This window comes from Arctopsyche grandis, chromosome 9 (genome assembly GCF_051622035.1).
Source record: "Arctopsyche grandis isolate Sample6627 chromosome 9, ASM5162203v2, whole genome shotgun sequence".
Lineage (NCBI taxonomy): Eukaryota > Metazoa > Arthropoda > Insecta > Trichoptera > Hydropsychidae > Arctopsyche > Arctopsyche grandis.
The window spans coordinates 29,504,557-29,529,308 of NC_135363.1; the positions used below are offsets into that span (position 1 = coordinate 29,504,557).

The following is a 24,752-nucleotide window of genomic DNA, read 5'->3' on the forward strand; positions in this document are numbered from 1 at the left end:
TAAAGACATTTTGTTGTAATCAACAAGACTACACAAGTGTGTTAGTATGGTTATTAGTGATTCTGTCAGTATGGTTATTAGTGAATGGATGAACGCGATCACTTTGCATTTTGAAATACTCGGACTCCTCACGCATTTATCACTAAAAACTTAACCACCTACTCACTCTCTTTACTAATTGCATCCTAGTATAAATTAAGTGTTCTAATAACCAGCAGATCGATCGTTAAAAGCATTTATCTCCCAGTGTATTTTTAAAATCGGTGCTATTATCGAGTTGTCGAAGTGTCGAAGTGATATCGTGTCGCGTTCCAAGCTACCCTTACCGAGCGAGCGTATGTGTACCTGCGAGCTAACAAAAAATACCATAAATTAAAATTTCCCTCACCCCGAAATTTGCTTTCGTGTTCGCTCAAAGCAATAAATCTTATATTTTATTGGTCGATGAACTCTGGCTCCCAACAATTCTAAAGTTATTTATATACTTAATCCAAATAAAGTAACTGTTGGGGTTTTATACTCTTTAGTATTTTATATAATATTTGATACTAAAAATATTCAATTGCAAACCACACTCATAATATCATCATCATCATCATTTACAGCCATTCGCCATCCACTGCTGGATGAAGGCCTCTCCAACACGCTTCCACTCGTCTCTGTTTTGCGCAACACTCATCCATCTCATTCCGCGCATTTTCCTAATTTCGTTCACCCATCTTCCTTGCTGTCTTCCTTTTACCCTTTTTCATTCTCTCGGGTACCATTCAAGCACTTCTTTTGTCCATTTTTCGTCCATCCTCCTAGCTACGTGACCCGCCCATTGCCATTTCAATCTCTTCATTCTATCCACTATGTCCACTACTCTTGTCATACTTCTCACCCACGATTTCCGTATTCTGTCTTTCCTCGTTATGCCAAGCATACAGCGTTCCATACTTCTTTGAGTGCATTGGATTTTATGTAGCATCTTGGCGTTCAGTGTCCAAGTTTCACATCCATACGTCATCACTGGCAAAACGCATTGATCAAAGATCTTTTTCTTCAGGCAGAGTGGCATTTTTGATTTAAAAACAGCATTCATCCGTCCAAATGCACTACATCCTAATTTCATACGTCTCTTTATCTCTTCATCTTTACCAGACATGTCAATTATTTGACCTAAATATAAATAATTATTTACTAATTTTACTGGTTTGTTATCTAATGGGATGCTATCAGGCATGCAATAACTATTGAACATTAGTTTGGTCTTATCTACGTTAATTTTTAATCCTACTTTTCGACTTTCCCTGTCCAGCTGTGTTAGTCTGTTAAGAAGGTCAGCTGAATCACGAGCTATTAAAGCTATATCGTCTGCGAATCGAAGGTGACTCAAGAAGCGACCGTTGATGCTTACTCCGGCTTTGTCCCATTCCAAGTTCCTGAAAACTCCCTCAAGCACCGCATTGAATAACTTGGGCGAGATTGTATCTCCTTGTCTTACTCCTTTTCCTATGCTAAATCTATCTGTACCTGAAAAAAATTTAACCGAAGCTGTGGCATTCTTATATATTGCAGCTAACAGCCCCACATAGGGTTCCGGTACTCCCTGTGTTTGTAGAGCGTTAAGTACTGTATTGTGGCTAACTGTATCGAAGGCTTTTCTCATAATCGACGAAACCTAGGCACAATGGCCGTTAATATTCGTTGGCGCGTTCGATTAGTTCGTCAACTACTTGGAGTCGGTCCATTGTGCTGAAATTTGCCCTAAATCCTGCTTGTTCTATAGGTTGGTTCTCGTCGAGGATATTCTTCAGCCTTTCTGCAATAACCTTCGTGAAGAGCTTGTAGACCGTTGAAAGTAAAATAATGGGTCGGTAGTTCTTGATATCGCTTTTATCACCTTTTTTGTGTATTAAAATGATAGTTGCTTTATTCCATCCTTCTGGTATAGCTTGGTTCTGGATGCATTTGCTGAAAAGCCTAGCTAAGATATTATTTAGGGGGGAGCCGCCACATTTTAGTAAGTCAATGGGAATATTATCTTCCCCTGGGGTTTTACCGTTCTTTGCAGTTTTTAGCGTGGCCTCTACTTCGCTAGGCAATACTGCAGGATCCCTTTGGCCGTGTGTCGATTCCGGAGCGGGAAATTGACCTTTGTTGTTCTCGTATAGTTTTGCATAGAACGTGTAAACTCTGTCTATGATCTATTCTCTATTCCTAATTATTACTCCGCTCTCTGATCTGATTGCGATTATTTGGTTTTTGCCTAAGAAAAGATCCTGTTTGCACTTTTTCAGGCTACGGTAATTCTTAATAGTACTTTCTATTAGCTTACTGTTAAAATCCCTGACATCCCTGACTATTCTCTTTTTAATTTCCTTATTTACTAGTTTGTATTCTTGCTTAATATTATCCCTATCTAAATTCCTTTTATGCTTTATTAGGTTTTTTGTTTTCCGCTGAAATTTTGCTTAGCTTAATCAGTTTCCTGGATCCCCCTTATTTCTTACCTGTTGAGGTTAGAACCGAACTAATTACAGTTACAACTAATTACAATTCCTCGATGTCTGCTTCTGGGTTTAATTTCTCGTATTTTTTTCCAAGTTCGAGTTCGAATTCCTTTTTCCTAGACCTTAGTTGAGCGAAATCTGGGGAGTTACTGCATCCTCTTATTAATATCCTACGTTCGCAGTTTATATTAATAGCCATCTTGGCACGGACTAGTCTGTGATCGCTACCTATATCTACTTTACTTAAAACACTAACGTCTTTAACGGAGTGTAGGGCATTTGTTAGGATGAAATCGATTTCGTTTCTGTCTCCTTTAGGACTCTCCCAAGACCACTTATTGTTTGTGTTTTTCCTGAAAAATGAATTAGTGATAAAGAGCCTGTTGAGTTCTACGAATTCTATGAGGCGATTGCCTCTTTCGTTTCTTTGGCCGGTACCAAAATTGCCTACTGCTCTTTCTGTATTTTTCGTTTGTCCTATTTTTGCGTTTAAATCACACAAGATTATTTTAAAGTGGTGGCGGCTTTTATCGTATGCGCCCTGCAGTTTTTCGTAGAAGTCTTCTAATTTCTCGTCTGAGTGGCTAGATGTGGGGGCGTACACTTGGAAGTTTTGATAAGTGTATCTGCTCGAGATTCTTAATACTACATAGCATATACGTTCCGATATGTCGCTTATTTCTATAATACTTTTTTCTATTTTCTTATTGATAAGAAATACTACCCTTCCTATTCTACCATTTGGTAGCCCTCTCCAGTAGAGACAGTTACCACTTTTTAGGATTATTTGGTTTTCCTGTTTTCGTGTTACTTCACTAAGTCCTACTTTATCCCATTTGATATTGTCTAATTCATTATCTAATGCAAGTTCACTTCATTCACTCGATAACGTTCTTACATTGTACGTGGCTAAATACAGGCTTCTATTAGCTAAGCTATCATCCATCGTCACTCTTACCTTGTTGAAGGTTTGGATATTATTTTTCTCGCATTTATCCAAGATGTGTTGAGAAAAAGGCGGTACTAGAGAGAGAATTCCATTCAAAGAGTGAATCATACCGACCGTAGACTCTTCTCTGTGACCGTAGACTCTTATCGGATTTTCATCCTAGGTATCATTTGGATCACTTATGAGTTATTACATGCCATTTAACAGGGTTACTTTGTAAGTGAAAGTAGTTAGTTATGATAATAATAGATTAGCAATTGTTATACTACTTTTACAGATCTTTATCGTAAGACACCTGTTTGGAGACAACGGATTTATATATGTGAGTGCGGTTTGCAATTTAATATTTTAATAATAACTTAAGTAAAGAATATAAAGTTACACGAATTACTTTAATATAAATTAAATATGAAAAAGAACTATTAGACAGTTGGGAAACACCGTTTCTGTTTGCTAATATTCTATCTATTAAAGTTCGTTAAAAATTTTTGGCTGAAAGCAATAATGTGGAAGATTTATTGCTTTTGTGGGACCGACTTTTGACTGACGAACAAGGACCTTTTTTTGTATTCAGGTAAGGAGATGTATCTCGTTCGTATATGCTTTTGCATAGATTCGACACAAAATTAACACAAAAATCACTGATATAAAAACACTTTTAACGACCGATCTGCTGTTTATTTTTACACTTAAATTATACTAGGATTCAATTAGTAAAATAAGTAAGTAGATGGTTAAGTTTTTAGATTTAATTTCGTACAATAGCCGGGTTTAAGCGATTAATAGCGGGGAGTACGCAAAAGCACGTCTTCCCCGCATGACACGAAAGACATATATGTATATATATATATATATATTTCTATATATATATACATACATATTGAATTTATAAAATATACAATTTGTTATAAAGAAGTTATTGTTATTTTACTTCAATCGCTTTTATAAAAAAAGTTTTATATCCAAGTATTGAATTTCCACAATTCCGATCACCGCAATATTCAATTTTCGAACCGACTCAATGGTGTTGATTAAATGAGGAAATACAAACATATGTATATACACACATCCACGAAGATACACACATTCATTCATCATTTCGACGAGGGCGAACGGCAAGCACATCTTTAGCGCACTCGACTTTTTTACTAATAATATAAATATAATACTAAAAATATAAATATAATACTAATAATATAAATATAATACTAATAATATAAATATAATACTAATAATATAAATATAATACTAATAATATAAATATAATACTATTAATATTAAATAGCTTACATTGTATTTGTATGTTGGTAATATATATCTTAATTTCAAATCGTTTATCAATACCATATCGAAGTCACCCGTTGAAATCAACGGGCACAACACTAGGTATTGAATAAAAATATTATTGTATAGTTATTAATTTATTCATTTTTCTCATTATTTTTTGTCGTTAACCTCTGATCTTCAACCTAATATGACCGATTACACTTACATATGTACATACATTTGTGAGATAAAATGAAATGTATAAAAAGAACTTGGAAAATATAATATGGCACATTGGAAGTTCATTGCGTGATGTAATACAAATTACATACAAGATGAAGAGTTTTAAAACTTTGTCTCTCTTTATATTGTTGGCTATTGTCACCTTTGTTCATTCGGCAACCGGTAAGATCTAATATCAAACAATCAGCTTAATATGTTGTTATATCGACAAACTAAATTATATCGAATCAACCTAATTTTGATAATTATAAATTCCACAGTCATAGCAAAGGATGAAAGCACAAAATCGGACGAACAGTATACACTTTTTGCTGTGGGACCTACTTCAAATCCGGTACAAACACAATAAATCTATTTTCAAACAGCATTTATTGGGTAAAAATTAGAATGTAAATTACACTTATTTTACAGAAAGCATACACCGTAGAAGTTTACGACCCGGAGAAAGATTTATGGTCAATTTTCACAAAATTTGAACGAATTACAAACTATGACTATTCGCCGTTTGTGTTCAATGGAAAACTATTAATATTCGGTGGGGAAACCGACGCCTTTGTATATTCGAACGAGGTATTTATAAATGTACAATGTATGCATGAATATCATTTTTTTTAATTCAACGTGAATAAATTTGGAAAATTTCAGGTCGTAGCTTACGATTTAATGAAAAATACATCAACTAACTTGTCACCGATGGGAGAAAAGAAAACTAAAGTAGGAATTTCTGAAATTGATGGGTATATTTATGTGACTGGTGGTCAGGGGAATGGCCCTTCAATATACGACACAGTTGAGAGGTATTGTTGAATGTTATGTTCTCTATTGTACATAAGTTCATGTTTTAAGTCACCTTGCTATAATTATGTAAAAATCATCAACGTTTCGTCTTAGGTACGACCCAAAAACTGATAGTTGGGCTTTTATGGCACCAATGCTAACAAAGCGATATTTTCACGCCGTTAATGTATGGGAAGGAAAAATGTATGTCGCTGGAGGTGTGTTTGAAGGTGATAAATCGACGAATTCAATAGAGATCTACGATCCTAAGTCAAATACTTGGACTTTAGGAACACCCATGCAAGTCAATCGGTATGGTTTCTCGGTAAGTCGTTTAATAAATACTTCATACACTGGTTATCAAACAGAAACCATATTGTTCTTATAAATAATTGCTATGCGCATATTTCATTTTAATTAAAAACTAAATAAATTATTATTCATTAATTAAATAAAGATAAAAAAGTAATGACTTAATGTTTGTATATATGTGTACAATATTATATTTCGTTAGAGGATTAGAGCTATCATTAATAACATTATGATTTAAGATTGTATTTGCCGATGCAAGTCTTTTTGCTTTCGGTGGCGATTGGTACAATGGTGTTCAAGGGGAACGATTCAACTTCACTACAAAGAAGTGGTCAAAAATTATCAACCCCATTGATTCGACAATGTGGTCAGAAGCTATCGTTTTTGGCGAAAATATAATCCTTTCTGCCAGTAGGTTTCCCACTTTTGATACATTAATGGCATGTTGTATTTAAAACACTATCAAATATGTAATTCGTTGTTGAGCCAAGGGTTGGTTACTTGCAATTTTTTAATACATACATTTAAAATTTCCGCTTTATTTCAGATTATGATATTTATCATGAATTTAATCCGAAAACCAATGAAGTGAGAGAGTTAAAATCCAGGACTCTTAAAACATCAGAAACATTGTCATTTTTGTTGAAAAAGTCTCTTGTTAACCTCGGTAACACAATAACGTCAAGTTTTTATTTTTTTAATTGTTGTACATGTATTCAATTGTGTTTCTTTATGAATTGTGTGAATTTTTCAGCTCCACAAGTCGAAGAAAGAAATAACTGAATCTCCAGTCACTAAAGTGGTAGGCAGGCCTTAAGGATTTCGGAAATCGTATGGCAAATACGATATATGTATGTATGTATATACATGATTATACAAAATCAATGAAATACGTAGATCTCATAATACGTTTAAAATTGAATAACAAAAAATATGAAAACGACTTTTTCAGATGGACATTACAATTATTAATATAATACTAAAACCAATAAAATGGAGAAAGCCTTACAATCCATATTCTCCAATTTTTTTTTTTGTCAGTGTCGACAATTTTATTTTATAAAATGAGAACATTAATGTATAATTTGATTTAAAAAAAATAAACATATGTAGCGATATAAAGAAAACATTTATTTTCATCAAACCAAATTTCTAAGTTTTGTATCCAAGTATATTGCCTATTGATAATTCCGATCAGTTCAAATATTTAGTCAATGTCATTAACCCTTTGAATGCTGACGTTTTTTCTGTTGAAAGCCCGCCACGCTGAAAATTTCTCCAACATTTCCAACTAGAATTATCAAGAAATCCAATAGAAAGCAGGTATCAATATCTAGCTAATCCAAACAAACCTTAGATCACAACCCTAGATGACTACCACCGAGGATTTCGTATAATATATCTTGCAACAATATAAAATACCCAAAGAAGTCTATTAATGAATTTATTTTTCCAAAACTAGTTCCATCTTTTTAATTGTTGTTAAAATGTAATACTCACCATAAAAATGCCAAGCCACAATCTAAAATAGCAGTTGTGGATTTTCATCGATAAATTCGGCTATGGTTATAAATTCAGAAATGCCGGTGTAAACCACTATCTATAAACATTGACACGAATTACATGATTCATGTTCAATGCTTGTTTATTTTTTACATACTCAAAAAACAATGCCTATCGGGGTATTTCAGGCTCATAGACTTGTTGGCAAAACACCGATCGGCGACAAATTGCAACGAATTGGTATCCATTTTGTCAAATTATTTCACGCTAATTAAGTTTTACGAAGCTTTGAAAATAACCTATCCATCTGGTCGGTAGTGTATATGCACATATGACTGGTAGTGTATATGCACTAGACTTTTTCTATTAATACGCGCGCACACCTATAAATATATTTCTGTATATAACATTTATCATTATTTTAATTCATGTATCAATTCATTTCCAAAGCCACCCAATGAAATCAACGGGCAAAACTCTAGTATTATATAATATAAAAACAATTTTTTTTTGTTATCAATTTATTAATTTTGTTGACCACCACACCACATTTCTTATTTTTTGTCATTAACCTCTGATCTTCCAGCTAAAATGACGCATTACATCTACATATTTATGTGAGATAAAATTAAATGTATAAAATGAATTTGGGAATAATAATATGGCACAGTGAAAGTTCATTGCGTGTTGTAAAAAAAATTACACACACCATGAACAGATTAAAAAGTGTTTCTGTCTTTATATTTTTGGCTATTGTAACTTTCGTTCATTCGGCAACCGTTAAGATCAACCAAATAGTTACGTACGTAAAATTATAGTTATTACGTAAAATTCAGTCGTAGCGATGGATGAAATCTCAAATTCGGGCGAGCAGTATACATACACTATTTTCTGTTGGACCTACTAATTCAAAACCGGTACAAATAGGATAAATCTAATATCAAACACCTTACATACATATGTCCTGCATTGCTCACTATACTTGTTTTAAGTCAGCTTGCTTAAATTATGTAAAAAAAAATCATCAACGTTTCATTTTAGGTACGACCCAAAAACAGACTTTTATGGCTCCAATGCTGACGTAACGATATTATCACGCCGTTAATGTATGGGAAGGAAAAATACATATATGCTGCTGGAGGAGTGTCTGAAAGATTTAAAACTACTAATTCCTTAGAGATTTACGATCCTAAATCAAATAGTTTATGACTTTAGGAACACCCATGCAAGTCAATAGATGTACTTTATCGGTAAGTCGTTTAGTAAATACTTTATATACTGGATATTAAACGGGAATCATATTGTTCTTATGAATTATTGTTATGCACATATTTTGTTTTAATTAAAAACTAAATAAATTATTATTCATCAACTAAATTAATAAAGATAAACAACTAATGACATACATATGTATGTGTGTAATTTAAATTTTGTAATAGGATCAGAAATCTGTGGTGATTGGTACAATAGCAAGGAGAACAAATCTCATGGAGAACGACTCAATCTAAGTACACAGAAGTGGTCAAATATTACCAACACCATTCATAGATCAATATAGTCAGAAGCTATCGTTTTTGGCGAAAATATAATCATTACTGCCAGTAGGTTTTCTACATTAGACGCAATAATGGCATGTCGCATTTAAAACACATCAAATATGTAATTCGTTGTTGAGCCAGGGATTGGTAACATCCGGTTTTTTTCAATACAACTATTTAAAATTTCCGCATTATTTCAGATTGGAAAAATTATCATGAATTGAATCCCAAAACCAATGAAGTGAGAGAGATAATAAATCCAGTAATGTTGCAACAAAATCTTCATTGTTATTTTTGGTGAAAAAGTCTCTTGTTAACCTCGTTAATACAATAACGTCATTTTTTTTATTTTTGTTTATTGAATTGTGTTTCTTTATAAATTGTGTGAATTTTTCAGTTCCGAAAGTTGAAGAAAAAATAACTAACTCACCAGTTACTAAAGAGGTAGGTAGGCCCTAGGGATTTCGGAAATCCTACAGCTACATAATTCTAAGTGAATAATAGGAAAGTGCAGCCGTTTTATACGATATGATATATGTACATACATATATTCATGATTGATTAAAATCTATGACAATAAAAAAAATTGAGTGACAAAAACTATTATAAGGAGTCTTTCAGATGTACGTTGCAATTATAAATACAATACTAAAACTAATTAAATTAATAAAGCCTAAATTTTTTGTTTGCCTGGACAAGCTGATTTTATTGAATGTGAATTTTAATATAAACCACATACAAATTGTAATAAAGAAGACCTTGCTATTTTATTTAAACCACGTTTTTATGTTTTATATCCAAGTAATGCTTTTCATAATTCTTATCACTGCAAATATTTATTAAATAAATAAATCTTTTTGTTTTTGTAATATTATATAACGAATGAAAGCGTGTTAGAGTAACTTTCATTTAACAGCAGAATGGCTGTGAAATATTATGTAGATAATCATAAAACTATAAAAAATTAACGAATATTGATTTTTTGGCTAGTGGATAACATTTTTGGGTTCATGCCTGTATGTAAAAATAAAAAATGAATACAGAAAATTTTCACAATTTTATAAAAAGTCAGTAAAAAAAAATCCGTTTTGCCTTTTAACATAATTTAATTACAAATATAAAGTGAATAGTTTTCAAAAAAAACGCTGTAATATAACTTAACTTCATTTTAATTCGTGTATCCATTCCTTTCCGAAGTCACCCGTTGAAATCAACGGGCATAACACGAGTATACTAAATAAAAACAGTTTTGTATGGAAATTCCGGGCTCTGGTATTGAATCGTACGGCCGGGCCCTTGGATTTTTTTTACTTATTTCAAATTAATACTTGTATGCTTTTATACTTAATTTGAATTTCATATTTCTGTGTAAAATATTGAAATAAAATTAAATTAAAAGGCTCAAAGTTATGAATATAATTAAATAGGTACGAAATAAAGGTAAGTATCAACTAGGTGAAAATAAGAAAAAAAATTCGGGTGTGACCAACCCATGACTTTATCTATGTATTTGAGGAATATAAGAAGGTTACAAAACAAAATTCGATATTGAACTAATGACATTCACAGCGATACAATGACAATGATAGCGATACAAATTGAGCGCAAATGTATGGAAACTTGCACAAAACAAAAGTTCTACTTCCGGTTGTCAGATTTTGTTCAAATTTTTTTTATTACTAAAAATCACTATCAGTATTATACTCATTAAATATTGTAAAGTTATTAAGAGAGATGCCCGTAGACCGGTGACGTCATGGTGACGCCGACCAATGGTGGAGTCGGGCGTTCCGGCCAATGGCTGCGCCAGACTCCTCGACCAATGATAATACGTGTATGCGCTGAGCGCTCTATGATATAAGTATGGTAAGCTCTCGAACGGTGGCATTCGGATCCTGGCCTCCACCTGACGAACAGCTAATAAAGACTTGGAACCTGCCTGCGCGTTTACTTGTACTTCGACCTGACTCCACTTACCTCTGAATACTCTTCAATATCAATAAAATAAAAATAATTTTAAAGGTCAAAATAAGATAATGGAATTTTGTTTTAAAAAAAAATACTACTTCTGGTTTGTGAATTCTGACCAAAACCCTACCAGCTCTAAGTTTCAGCTTAATACGTTCAGGGGTGTGGACAGAGTAGTGGGCGCAACATTTTCTACCTTTCTAAGAGAAAAAATCCCACTTCCGGTTTATAAAATTTAAAATTTTTTTTGTTTATTTTCATCACATTGATACAAGAATTATTCTTGAACTTTTTTGTGACGAACACACATGTTTAAGGGGTCGAAAAAAATAGTGGAAGAAAACTCGAACAAGAGTAAACTGCCACTTCCGGTTGACGGATGCTTATTAAATTTTGTAAATAACTTGGTATTAAGCTTAAACTTCTATATATGAAATTTAAGTTCAATAAACTAAAAGGTTTTTGAGAAAAAATAGAAAACCTCGATTCTCTAGAGTAAAAGTACTACTTCCGGTTCAGATAAAAATATTTAAAAAAATATAAAATTATAAAAATTATTATTTCTATCATATTTAAAAAAAAATTCAGTCCGATTCAGTAAGTGGTTTGGGAGATAATTGAATTCAAAAACTTAAAAAAAGAGGGCACCTATAAGGGGAGGTACCATTTCCGGTCAACTTAAAAATTTGAAAAAAATTTACGTCATGTCGATAAGAATTTCAGTAACAGTTACTAAGTTTCAGTTCGATAGGACTAACGGTGTTAAAAATATCCCCAAAATACACACACACACACACAGACACACACTCACACACATTTTTTCTAGATCATGAAAACGTCATCAGTAATCGATTCTGAGTTTGAATCAGTCAAAATCTCGAGTTCGAATTTTCGCATGACCACAAAACTTCATCTATTGTTACTACGTACATAGAAAAAGTAAAAATGTATATGAATAAAATTATTATACATTACAATTTAATCTGTTTAATTGAAGAATAAAAAACGATCGGATAAGAGATAAAAATGACCACTGACAAGAAAGCCATGTGAAACGTAAAGGAGGTATGTAAAAAATATATAATATAGTAAATATTCAAAATGAAACATTATATGTATCATAATAATAAAAGCACTTAATACCGATTAAAAATTACATAAAAATTTTAATTCAAATTTAAATGCATTTTTAGCCAATTCGGCTTCTACCCAAAATATACCCAAATCTGTCAATCGATTTTGAGCCATCGTTGATCTTAGAACATAACTAAATTATCTTTCGGCCTTTGTTAATTTCACGAGAATAGTACAAAAAATTAACTAACGGCAACGATTTTATTTGGAAAAAGTAATTCTTGTTTCAGTTCATAAATTTAATTGAGTAATTTAATAGGTGTTAGCATATATTTGAAATTAGCTTCATGTGCTGACTTGCGATGAACAAGTTCTTCTACATATTATGTTATGCGAAATATCTTTATCATTAAAAATACATCATTTTTTCTCATCACTTGTAATAGCATCTTCACTCATTGGTGGAAAATTCCGAAGAACTCGAAATAATTAATCTATTTCTTATACTGCATCAAATCTTGTTGTTATATTCACAATAACAGTATCAATGATCGTAAAAAATGTTTCATATTAGAAATTTAATTGAAAATGACAATCTTTTTTATTTTTCTATCTTGTTTCCTGTGTTCAAGATTGGAAATATATATCTATTCCGATACTTCCAGCCGTTGATTTCGACTCCTGTAAAATGGTTTGCCTATTATTTCTAATATTTTTGAGGTTATCAATAACACTTGAAAGCTTTTTTTATTTCTGTGTCTATGGCCATTTCTTTTGCTTGTAAGATAGTATTGGTATTCGAAATTAAAACACATTCAAACGAATTCATATACATAGGTACTTATTCCTAGTAAATCGATTCTGGTTTCATGTTTTAAATTTAATTGTAACACTGAATTAATAGCTTCCTTAATTTCGGTTATGATATTTGCAAATGGTTTAACACAGTCAATTCGAGCAGACCAACGTGTTGACATGGAATGAAGCGAACACCCAATCGCTGCTTTCAAAATTTCCCATCTTCGAGGGCTTTTACTAAAAATATTGTATAATTTTCCAATTATGCCAAAAATTGTTATTGCTTTAGAACAGCACTCTGCGAACAAGACGATTAATATAATTTTTCGTGTATGTAATGTTTTACTTCACAATTATTTAAATTTCATTAAACACGATCCGGGCTCTTTCGAAAGGCCGGGTCCTGGAACTCTGTACCCCCCTCTCTTCAGGCCTGTGTATACTTATCAGTTTTTTAATTTGACTGACCCCTACACCACATTTCTTATTTTGGGTCATTAACCTTTGACCTTCCAGCTAAGATGACCCATTACACCTACATATGTGAGATAGAACGAATTATAAAATGAATTTGGAAAATATCATATGGCACAGTGAGAGTTCATTACGATCTGTAATACAACTTACACAAAAGATGAACAGTTTAATGTGTCTTTCTTTCATTATATTGTTGGCGATTATAACTTTCGTTCATTCGGCAACCGGTAAGATCTAATATCAAACCATCAGTTATGTACAGTTTTCTAATCAACGTAATTTTGATTATTATAAAATTCACAGTCGTTGCGAAGGACGAAAGCTCAAAATTGAGAGAACAGTTTACTCTATTATCTATTGGATCTACCATTTTAAAACCGGTACAAACATCTATTTAAAAAAAAATTATTGGATAAATATCATATTGTGGTTAACATTACTTTTACAGAGGGAATGCGTCGTAGAATTTTACGATCCGGAGAAAGATATGTGGTCAATTTTCGCAAAAATTAGACTAGAGACGAACAACGACTATTCGCCGTTTGTGTTCAACGGAAAATTGATAATATTCGTTGGGGAAATCGGCACATTTGAATATTCGAACGAGGTATTAATTAATGTACAATATATGCTCTCGTTTATTTAATTTTTGTAATTCAACATGAATATGTTTTGCCAATTTCAGGTCGTAGCTTACGATTTGTCAAAAAAAACATCATCTAATCTGTCACCAATGGGTCAAAAGAGAAATAATGTAGGAATTGCTGAAATTGATGGGTATATTTACGTGACTGGTGGTCAGGGGGATGGCTTTTCAGTATACAACACAGTTGAGAGGTATTGTTGAATGTTATGTTCTCTACTGCTCACTATATGAGTTCATGTTTCAAATTGGCTTACTAAAGCTAGCTAAAATTATATAAAAATCATCATCGTTTCGTTTTAGGTACGACCCAAAAACAGATACCTGGGTTTTAATGGCTCCAATGCTGACAAAGCGATATTTTCATGCTGTAAATGTATGGGAAGGAAAAATGTATGCCGCTGGAGGACTCTCTGGCGGAATTAAATCGATGAATTCATTAGAAATTTACGATCCTAAGTCAAATAGTTGGACTTTAGGAACACCCATGGCTGGCAATAGATATCAATTCTCAGTAAGTCAGTTAGTAAATATTGTATATACTGGTTATCAACCGGGGACCATATTGTTCTTATTCTTATCTTAATTGTTTGGAGTTAAACACGTATGTATTTCAATTTAATTAAAAATTACTAATAAATTATTTATATAAAAATTTCATAACAAATTATTCATTAATTTAATTAATAATGACACACATGTGTGTACAATATAAAATTTCGTGTTAGAATTGGGGCTCTCATGAATAATATTACGATTTTTTTTATATTATTTTTAGATTGTATTTGCCGATGGAAGTCTTTTTGCTATTGGTGGTAATTGGTTGAATATGAAGAGTCCTCAAGGAGAACGACTCAATCTCAGTACACAGATGTGGTCAAATATTTCCAACACCATTGAAAACACAATATGGTCAGAAGCAATCATTTTTGGCGAAAATATAATCATTTCTGCCAGTAGGTTTTCTATATTTCATATAATAATGGCATGTTGTATTTAATCCACTATCAAATATGAAAGTCATTGTTGTTCCAAGCTTGCTTACATTTTTTTACATAACTATTTGAAATTTCCGCATTATTTCAGATATGAATAATTATCATGAATTGAATCCCAAAACCAATGAAGTGAAAGCGATAAAATCTAAGAATATTAGAACAAAGTCTTCAAAATCATTTTTGGTGAAAAAGTCTCTTGTGAATCTCGGTAACACAAAGTGTCAAGTTTTTATTTTTTTTTAACTGTTGTACATATATTCAATTGTGTTTTTTTATATAATGTGTGAATTTTTCAGTTCCGCAAGTTGACGAAAAAGTAACTAATCTGCAGTAGGGATTTTGAAAGTTCTGCAAGTTCTTCGTGAGAAAGTGCAGCCGTTTAAGATGATGCAAAATCTATGATCACATATTAATTAGATAATTGATTGACAGAAATATAATAATGACTTTTCAAAATGGACATTACAATTATGAATATAATACTAAAACGAATAAAATGGATAAAGCCTCATAATCCGTCTTCTCTTATTGATAAACATATGTACATTTGTATATTTTGAATTCAAAACATAAACACCATTATGAAGAAGACATTGTTATTTTATTTATTTTTTATACAATGTACACTCGTCATTACAGATCGATCCAATGCGACGAGTGTACGATAATGGTCAGAATACAATAATACATAGAATATATAATAATTAATCAAGTACAGAAATAATAATCATAGAGACATCGAGACATCGACATAGAGACATTAGTATTACAATGTTTATACACATAATGAACACGAAATTATAGAGATGTCTATAGATTTCAGATTACTGTGCATTATTTCTGTCCCTAATCACTATGTGCGTGGTAGACATCATCATTTGCTGGCTGTACCTCCTGCCCGCACAGTCCTTTTTCGAATGGCTCCTATTCCAAGAGCTATTCGACTTCTTAATGAAATCGTTGCTGCCGAGACTGAATGTGATACTTTCCACCTTAGTGAGCGTAAATTGTCGGAAATTACTCTAACCCATTTATCTGGTAGTCTGCGCTCATCATTGTTTTCATGATTGATTGTGATTTATGAGTGAAATTTTGATTAACTCTCTTCCATTTGGGCCTTATAGGGATGTTTTGTATTTGTAGTTGTTTCTTACATATTTATTGAAACTGGCTGTAGGTGCAAGGTATTCCTTATGCTATATTTTATTTGATATTTTTACTTTATCTGTTATTATTAAATGCTATTTTTTATGTTTATGTATGGATGTATTTATGTTTATGTTTAATTGTTATTTTTCTTTTTTGTGTTATATTTTTTGACCATTGTGGCGCTTTAGGAATTCCTGTTATGCCACAATGGTCTGTTTAAATAAATAAATAAAGTTATCATATGTCTATGTATATAGATTTCTACAAATTATGCACACAGATTTGTGACAACAGGAAATGATCTATTACCAATTTTCAGGAATCGTTCCATCAATAATCAGATAAAATTGGCAAACTCTGATAGAGAAACGATCGATTTAGAGTCACAAAACCCCCAAATCTAACCAACAGTTTGACGACTCAAACTATTGTTCTCAGTGGTGCTAAATATATACGCTACCATCAGGTCAAACTGCTAGCAAACCACAATCAAACCACATCCTTAAGTTTTATATCTAAGTAATGCCTTTTTATAATTCAGATTACTGCAAATATTTATTTAGTAAATAAATCTTTTTATTTTTGAATTATTATGTAAAGAATGAAAGCGTGTTGGATAAGCTGTAAATTATTATGTTAATAATTATAAAACTATATCAAATTTAAAGATTATTTTATTCTATGTAACTACCCTTTTAAAACAAGATTTTTATCCAAGAATTGCCATTTCATAATTTTGTTAAAGAAGATCAAAATTTTTGGATTCTTAAACGTGTTTATTATGATTATATTTCACAAGCGACTTGAAATTTAAATCTCTATCGACGGCAAAACCTTGCAAAATGGCAACGTTTCAAAGCAATCGGAACATTAAAGGAAGTTTTTCGGGAAACTACTTCCGGTTTACGAATTCTGACCAAAATCTTAACATCTTAACGGCTTAAGTTAGTACATGAATAATAGAAATATAAATTTTCTGTACGGATTTTTTCGTGAAGAACATGTTTAAGGGGTCGAAAAAAATAGTGAGAGAAAAATCGAACAAGAGTAAACTGCCACATCCGGTTGAGGGATGCTTACCAAATTTTATACATAACTTGGTATTATGCTTAAACTTTTAGATATGAAATTTCAGTTCAATAAACTAAAAGATTTCGGAGAAAAACATAAAAAATCTTGATTCTCTAGAGTAAAAGTACTACTTCCGGTTCAGATAAAAATATTTAAAAAATATAAAGTTATACAAATTATTATTTCTATTACAAGTAAAAAAAATTGAATCCGATTTAGTTAGTGGTTTGGGAGATAATTGAATTCAAAAACTTAAAAAAAGAGGGCACCTATAAGGGGAGGTACCATTTCCGGTCACACACATACATTTTTTCTAGATCATGAAACCATGATCAGTGATCGATTCTGAGTTCGAATCAGTCAAAATCTCGAACTTCATCTATTGTTACTACGTACATACATACATATGTACACAGATGCCGTAAAAAAGAGTATAGAAATAATCAAAGCTTAAACACAATAGAATTTACATAGTGGAAGAAAACATTTGCTTGAAACGATAAAATAATCATTTATTGCAATATGTGTGAAACATAACACGAATATTATAGTTATAAAATAACGTCGTATACAATTTAATGTTATGTTTTTTTATAAAAAATTATCATCATCGTGTCTTTGTTATCGATTAATATGTTTACTTCTTTAAAACTAATAAGTCAATATGGCTAAATTTTTTTGTCAATGAACTGTGATCTTGAATTTTCGATAACCTTTTACACCGACATAATCGGTGTAAAAGGTTATCGAAATTATTAGATAAACAAAATTACTCTAAGTTATTAGAAAAACAAAATTATAAAATGAATTTATAATATTGATGTAGAGGTAAATATGCCGAAAATTTATTTGTCCATGAACTGTGATCTTGCATTTTTGATAACCTTTTACACCGACATACATAAATAAGATTACAGAAAATTATAAAATGAATTTGGCAACATTAAATTACACCACTGACCGTTTATCGCCTGGAGAAATATTTTTTTCCGGACAGGATGATCGATTACAAATATTTGTTTATTTTTACGATGCTGGCTATTATAGCCTTTGCACATTCCGATACAGGTGAGTATTTGATAATATTCAAAAATGATAATTCTTTTTAAATTAAATACATAACATAAATACTAAATTTCGATGAAAAATTAAATGAGGTTTTACTGGTTTTGTTTTATTTTAACTACAATATGAATTTCTTAATTATTTTTGAAATTGGTAATTTCAGGTCATGTCTTTCGATTTGGCTACAAAGAAAATAACAAAACTCGCTCCAATGGAAGAAAAGAAGGGAAATATGGGTGTAGCCCAAATTGGCGATTTTATATATGTTTGTGGAGGAATTGGAGAGAATAACATAGTTTATAACACACTCAAAAGGTTAAACCATTTTATTATTGAATATATTATAATAGTGATGTTACAAAAGCGTTTTCGTTTGATTTCACTCACACAGATACGACCCGAAAGCAGATAGTTGGACCTTTATGGCACCAATGGAGAACAAGCGTTACTTTCACGCCGTTGATGTTTGGGATGGAAAAATGTATGCGGCTGGGGGAGTTGATTATAAATTCGATTTTTTTAAATCTTTGGAAATTTACGATCCAAAGCTAAATCAGTGGACTTTAGGAACACCGATGGAGATCGAACGTTACAAATTTTCCGTGAGTATAAATATCATTTTTTTTTTGTTTGATCACTATTTTTATTCAAAACGTATTCAGTTATAAAATTTATTTCTAAAAAAGAGTATAGAAATGACAAAAGTTAAAATTTTTTTTCATATTTTCGAAAAATTGGGTTTAAAAAATTTAATGTGAGAATGTGTGTATTTGTTTTTTTTTTTTATTTTAGATCGTCTTTTTAGGTGGAAGCCTATTCGCTATGGGAGGTACTTGGAACATGACTTATGGCAATCAGAATAATGACGGAGAAATATTGGACTTGGATACCCAGAAGTGGACGATCATCAGCAATACATTAGAATATACTGCGTGGCGGAGTGCAGTTGCTTTCAACAATAAAATAATTATTTATGGCAGTAAGTATCCTATAATTTTAACATACCATCGCATATAATTTAACGTTTTAATTTTTTTAGAACCCTTTATCATCGATAGTATCGATGTTATCAATTGAAATGTATATACATATACATATATTTCTCAGTTATCAGAACTAATAAGTATTTGTCAAAAAAATATGTCAATTTTTCAGATAAGAGGAATAATTATGAGTACAACCCCGAAACCACATCGTTGATTAAAATAAATCCAAACAAAATCGAACGATCGTCTCCAATGCTATTGTTGGCTTCAAAGAATTAATTAAAAACAAAACTTCATCTATTGTAACTACGTACATACATAGATAAAGTAAATATACTCTTTGAAACCCATTGGATTTTTATTTAAATCGAATTTGATAAAGTGTCAAATGCATACATAGACGTACTTATGTAATACATATGTATGTATTTCTCTATTATTCTTATCGGTTAAAATATTTCAATTTCATATATCATGAAAGCCAAACGTTAATCTGAATTATCTCGAATTACAAAAATAAAATCAAGAATATTGCAAGAGCGATTAAGTAGGTATTCTAAAAATACTGTGTCACCATGCTTCGAGTTGAGACCAACTTCGCCATGTTTGTTCGTTAAGTAAAACTTTTATTTGTATGTACACTATTATACAAAAGTTGTACATAGTAAATACTTGACGTCATAAACATCAGTGAAGTTTGACCATCACTCGATTTACATATGAAGTAAAAGATGTTTATGTAAATGTGTTGCAGCGTATTAAGTTCGGGAAACTCTGCACAAAACATCACAATGGTTTTTTGACTCTCATCAGATGAGAGTCAGATTCTTAATTTGAAGAATTATCCAAAGTTATGAGAGTGATTTTGTTTAATTTCGACCCATTTGTGTAGTTTGAGGGCTATCGAGGCATTTTTCGCAGTTATTTCAAAGTTTTAATAGATTATTGCACAGACCAAGTGCACGAAATAAATGTCCCAATATAATAAATATCCTTAAAAATGCTTAAAAATTCTCAAATTTACATTTTGATAAACATTTTGAATGATGTTTTGGGTGAACTTTCATCAATGTAGAAATATTTTCAATGGAGCAATATACATATGTGCATTTAAAAGGCCACTCAATTTTCAAAAGCATAAATTAATAAACTAAGATCTCAATATTTAGGTGAGATAGTTTATTGGAATGAAGATGTAAAAACATAACTATTATTATTAAATGGCAGTGATATAAATACAACTGCGATTTTAAGATCATCCAATTGCTCTGTGGTTATACATATATAAATACGATTTCCTGAAGAAGCAGAGCTGAAGATTTTAAATATGTAAAAGATTAATTGGACCGACTGATATTCCAATATACCTAATAATTTAATACCAACTAGTGACAAAAATATGATCGTAAATATGCATAAACAATATCATGATCTTAAATTTATATGTATGTACATTGTAGTTGCTGAGAAGGTAAAGAATGATTCGATTCAAGCATTTACTGATTTATTTATGTACCTTTTCACACAGTCATTTATTTACTGAAAAATTAACAGGCAACAGATGTAGAAATTCATAAAAATCAATAATAAATATAACACGATAACAGCCGAGCCCAATTATAAAATTTTACCAAATACATACATTGATTTTTGATTTTTAAATGCTTTTTATTATTACGAAATTATGTTCACAAAACATTTTATATCTATTTTAATAGCTACTGATCTACTGATCATTTTCTATTTTACAATTTTAATTTAATTTGGTTAGTAATCACAGTATTATATTATTCTAATGTTAATCTAAAGCATAATAGGAAAAAGAGCTCAAAAACCTATTTACAATCCTTATGTTCATAATACATCTAATACATAATATTAATTAAAGACTATCTAAAGTCGATGACCTAAAGCAGATTGTGTTTAGGTAATCTGTGTTTATACATGAAGGGTATAGACATTTTATTGTAATCACCGAGACTCTTCACAAGTGTGTTAGTATGGTTATTAGTGATTCTTTCATAGAATCTACTGGTTAGTTTGTTAGTAATGTCTGTAACAAACGGAATATTATATATAGCATGCAGTTTTTTCAGGTTAGTATATATGGGTGTATTATAAATTATTTTAAGGGATTTATTTTGTATTACTTGGAGCTTGGAAAGGTTAGTATTCGAGGCGTTATTCCATACAGGTGAAGCATAGGTTAATAATGGTAATATGAGCGCGCGATATAATTTTATTTTATTTAGCGTTGATAAAGAACTATGGCGGTTAAATATTGGATATATTGAGGATATACCCCGCATCGCCTTGCATTTCGCTGCCTCAATGTAAGGTGCCCATCTCATTCTTTTATCAAACGTTACTCCTAAATATTTTATTACTGACTGCCATTTCAGACTTTCTCCAGAGGGGATTTTCAGATCTGAACTTGGCTTATGTATTCTAACACTAAAGAATATGGCGTCTGTTTTGGTTTGATTAATTTGAATTTTCCCCTTAGTGAAGTGTTCAGTCATTGTTTTAATTGCAAATTCAAGATTTTTAAGAATAGTGTCTGGTTTTTTGCTACTTGTGAAGCAAGCTGTATCATCTGCATATAGGGCTATGTGACAGTTTTTTGGAATAGGTATGTCATTTATATATATGGAGAACAAGAGTGGGCCAAGCAAGCTCCCCTGCGGAACGCCAGCTGCGATTATTTTTGGAGACGATAATTCATTATTTACGCTAACCACTAGCTTTCTACGAGTTAAGTACGATTTGATGATGAGAATTAGGTAGTTTGGTATTTTGTTAATAAGGAGCTTATGAATGAGTCCATCGTGCCAAACCGTGTCGAAGGCCTTTTCTATGTCGAGACATACCATTTCGGTACTTCTCTTCATATTAAAGTTCTTCGTCACGTGTTCAGTTAGTCTTGTTAGTTGTTGGGTCGTGGAATGTCCAGTGCGAAATCCAAATTGTTCATTTATTAATTTCTTATTTACGACTTTAAGTAAACGTGTGTAGATTATTTTTTCCAGAATTTTTGAAAGCGTGCAAAGTAAGCTAATGGGTCGATAATTGGCCGGGTTTTTTGAGCTTTTATCGGGCTTAAGTATGGGAATTACGTTGGCTGTTTTCCAGTATTCTGGGAAATACCCGGTGAGTAAACATGCGTTGAATATTTTAGATAGTAAGACTAAAGCTTTAAATGGAAGTTGTTTGATTGTGATGTTATCTATTGAATCTCGCCCAGGTGCCTTTTTATTTTTTAAATTACGTATTATATTTTGGATTTCACACGGATGCACCAATTTTATATTTTTAGTACTGTTAGTGGGAGTTTTTGTGATGCTCTCCCGTAATCCCAACTATGCTTGATGATTTCCTCGGGTTTCCCGTCGATTGAGAAGATTATCGGGAGATGATCAGACGACAGGGTTTGAAGGGCATTTGGTGTCGATATTTTTGGGCAGTTCTTGACGAGGACAAGATCTATTGTGGATGGTTGTGAGTTATTTGTGGGATAGTGTGTGTATGTATCCGGATGAAGTAAGATTGTATCTGTTAGTTGAATGTATTTAAAAAGAGTTGTGCCTTGTTGGTCAGTGTTTACGCAACTCCATAACGGATGTTTGGCATTAAAGTCACCAGCTACCACTACCGAACTACCAATGTTAAATATTTTGTTAAGATCGGATGCCAATAATCGTTTTTGGGGAGGATTGTAAGCGGATGCTACTATGTGACGGGTGTTGTTAATTGTTAGTTCGATGGCGGTTAGTTCTAAATTTTTTAGTGGCGGGGTTATTACGCGACAATGTTTAATTGACGATTTTATAAAAATGGCAACTCCCCCTCCATGCTGTTCTCGGTCTTCGCGATAGCAGTTAAAGTTAGGTAGGTTAATACGGATATGAGGTTTTAAGAAGGTCTCGGAGATTAAAACTATGTCAACACAGTACTCACCGATCGCCGACTCTAGTTCGTCAATCTTATTCTTAAGTCCACGAGCATTCCAAGCTAGAATGTTCAGTCGCCTCCCGTTAATCAAAGACATCAAGATATTCGACAAGCATGAGTGCCAGCTCTAGTTTGTCGGTGCAACCGCTGGCCTTGGCACGAATCTCCTGGAGGATCTTCAACATCTTCGTCATAGACGCCATGGAAGTTAGGTCTGTTGTTGGTTGAATGTTGGGATTGGTTGGTTGGTGGGGTTTTTTAGGGATATTTGGTGAAGGAGTTTTAATGGTCGGTAACTTTGGGAAGTTATGATCGTTAACGACCGGGATATTTTGTGGCTGCGCCACTGGGAGTTTCCAAGGGTTGGCTTTGACAATTGATGCTCGATTCTTCCTCGATTCCAGCATTTTCAGATAGCTCTGTCTTTTTGGACAGTCTTTGAAGTTAGCTGGGTGAGGTCCTGAACAGCCTGAGCAGACAGCAGGGGTAACTATTCCTTGATTGCATTGTGCGGTGAGGTGAGTGCCGGCACATTTGACGCACTTGGCCTGCCGATTGCAGTTTTTCGCAGCGTGTCCATATTCTTGGCATCTGAAACATTGAGTAATATTTTGTGATTTACTAGTATATTTAACGACACTGACCTTTGTGTAACAGATGTACCGGATTTCTTTAATCTTCTTTGCCGATACCGATGGCTCGAAGAACACCAAGTATAGCTCGGTGGCGTTGCTCCTAGGCTCCTTCGTCTTCATCTGTATGACTTTGGTTACAGGGAATCCCTGTCTGATGGTGTCATCTTTAATATCAGCTTCCGGCAATTTCGGAAAGCCACGTACGACACTTTTTATTTCCTTTTCCTACTTCCTTAAAAAGGTATGGAATTGTCGGTCTGGTGTCAATCCATCCCGAAGTTTTTTAAAATCTTCAATACTTTTACATTGTATCTTGACATTATTTTGACCAATGTAAGTCATTGTGAAGTCTTTTATAAACTTCTTGATCGACTCGATCATGCTGCCGTGAGTGCCAGTAGCTGTCATGATGATGGGCGGGATTCTTCCACCGCTTCTGGAATCCCGCCATCATCATGACAGCTACTGGCACTCACGGCAGCATGATCGAGTCGTTCAAGAAGTTTATAAAAGACTTCACACTGACTTACATTGCGTCAAAATAATGTCAAGATACAATCGTAAAAGTATTGAAGATTTTAAAAAACTTCGGGATGGATTGACACCAGACGTCATCTTCCATTCCTTTTTCAGGTTGGATCCTCGCATGGTGCCAACATGTGTTCGTTTGGTGTTCGTTTTGTGGGGGGTGTTTCTGGTGTATGTTAAAAGGTGTGGGTTTTTTGACGGTATGGCGTATCGCTGTATTATGAGCGCTCGCACAGAGAGTACGTCTTCGGCACGTCCGTTCTCACGGAGCGTCGAGAGACGAGTGAAATACATACATAATATATCTAGTACATATGGACAAACAA

At 32.5% G+C, this 24,752-nt stretch overlaps 5 protein-coding genes across 7 annotated transcripts in view; 4 read left to right on the forward strand and 1 right to left on the reverse strand.

Annotated features, from left to right (window-relative positions):
• Window positions 1-24,752, forward strand: part of LOC143916694 (uncharacterized) — a 577,487-nt gene that overhangs the window by 126,683 nt on the left and 426,052 nt on the right. The gene's annotated exons all lie outside the window — the stretch shown is intronic.
• The window catches only part of LOC143916695 (NHL repeat-containing protein 2), a 501,476-nt gene that overhangs the window by 14,510 nt on the left and 462,214 nt on the right, over window positions 1-24,752 (reverse strand). The gene's annotated exons all lie outside the window — the stretch shown is intronic.
• On the forward strand, window positions 4,787-9,856 carry LOC143916704 (uncharacterized). 3 transcript variants are annotated; one of them, XM_077437907.1, is made up of 12 exons: window positions 4,919-5,115; window positions 5,214-5,287; window positions 5,365-5,523; window positions 5,599-5,750; window positions 5,845-6,055; window positions 6,282-6,453; window positions 6,590-6,709; window positions 6,797-6,893; window positions 8,587-8,795; window positions 8,985-9,146; window positions 9,284-9,380; window positions 9,481-9,856. In XM_077437907.1, the coding sequence occupies exons 1-8, from the start codon at window positions 4,968-4,970 to the stop codon at window positions 6,823-6,825; spliced, it is 1,065 nt and encodes a 354-aa protein (XP_077294033.1). In that variant the 5' UTR covers window positions 4,919-4,967; the 3' UTR covers window positions 6,826-6,893; window positions 8,587-8,795; window positions 8,985-9,146; window positions 9,284-9,380; window positions 9,481-9,856. The 3 variants fall into 3 exon arrangements, with proteins under 3 accessions (XP_077294034.1, XP_077294033.1, XP_077294032.1); XM_077437908.1 differs by lacking the exons at window positions 8,587-8,795; window positions 8,985-9,146; window positions 9,284-9,380; window positions 9,481-9,856 and adding an exon at window positions 6,995-7,365 and having other exon boundaries at window positions 4,787-5,115; window positions 6,797-6,897; XM_077437906.1 differs by lacking the exons at window positions 8,587-8,795; window positions 8,985-9,146; window positions 9,284-9,380; window positions 9,481-9,856 and adding an exon at window positions 6,995-7,273.
• LOC143917181 (uncharacterized) lies at window positions 13,052-16,853 on the forward strand. Its single transcript, XM_077438610.1, has 8 exons — window positions 13,052-13,627; window positions 13,704-13,780; window positions 13,849-14,007; window positions 14,086-14,237; window positions 14,347-14,557; window positions 14,822-14,999; window positions 15,130-15,249; window positions 15,338-16,853. The coding sequence occupies exons 1-8, from the start codon at window positions 13,489-13,491 to the stop codon at window positions 15,373-15,375; spliced, it is 1,074 nt and encodes a 357-aa protein (XP_077294736.1). The 5' UTR covers window positions 13,052-13,488; the 3' UTR covers window positions 15,376-16,853.
• LOC143916705 (uncharacterized) lies at window positions 18,496-19,661 on the forward strand. The gene is made up of 4 exons (XM_077437909.1): window positions 18,496-18,641; window positions 18,718-18,928; window positions 19,119-19,305; window positions 19,482-19,661. Exons 1-4 carry the CDS (start codon window positions 18,538-18,540, stop codon window positions 19,589-19,591), a joined length of 612 nt encoding a protein of 203 aa, XP_077294035.1. The 5' UTR covers window positions 18,496-18,537; the 3' UTR covers window positions 19,592-19,661.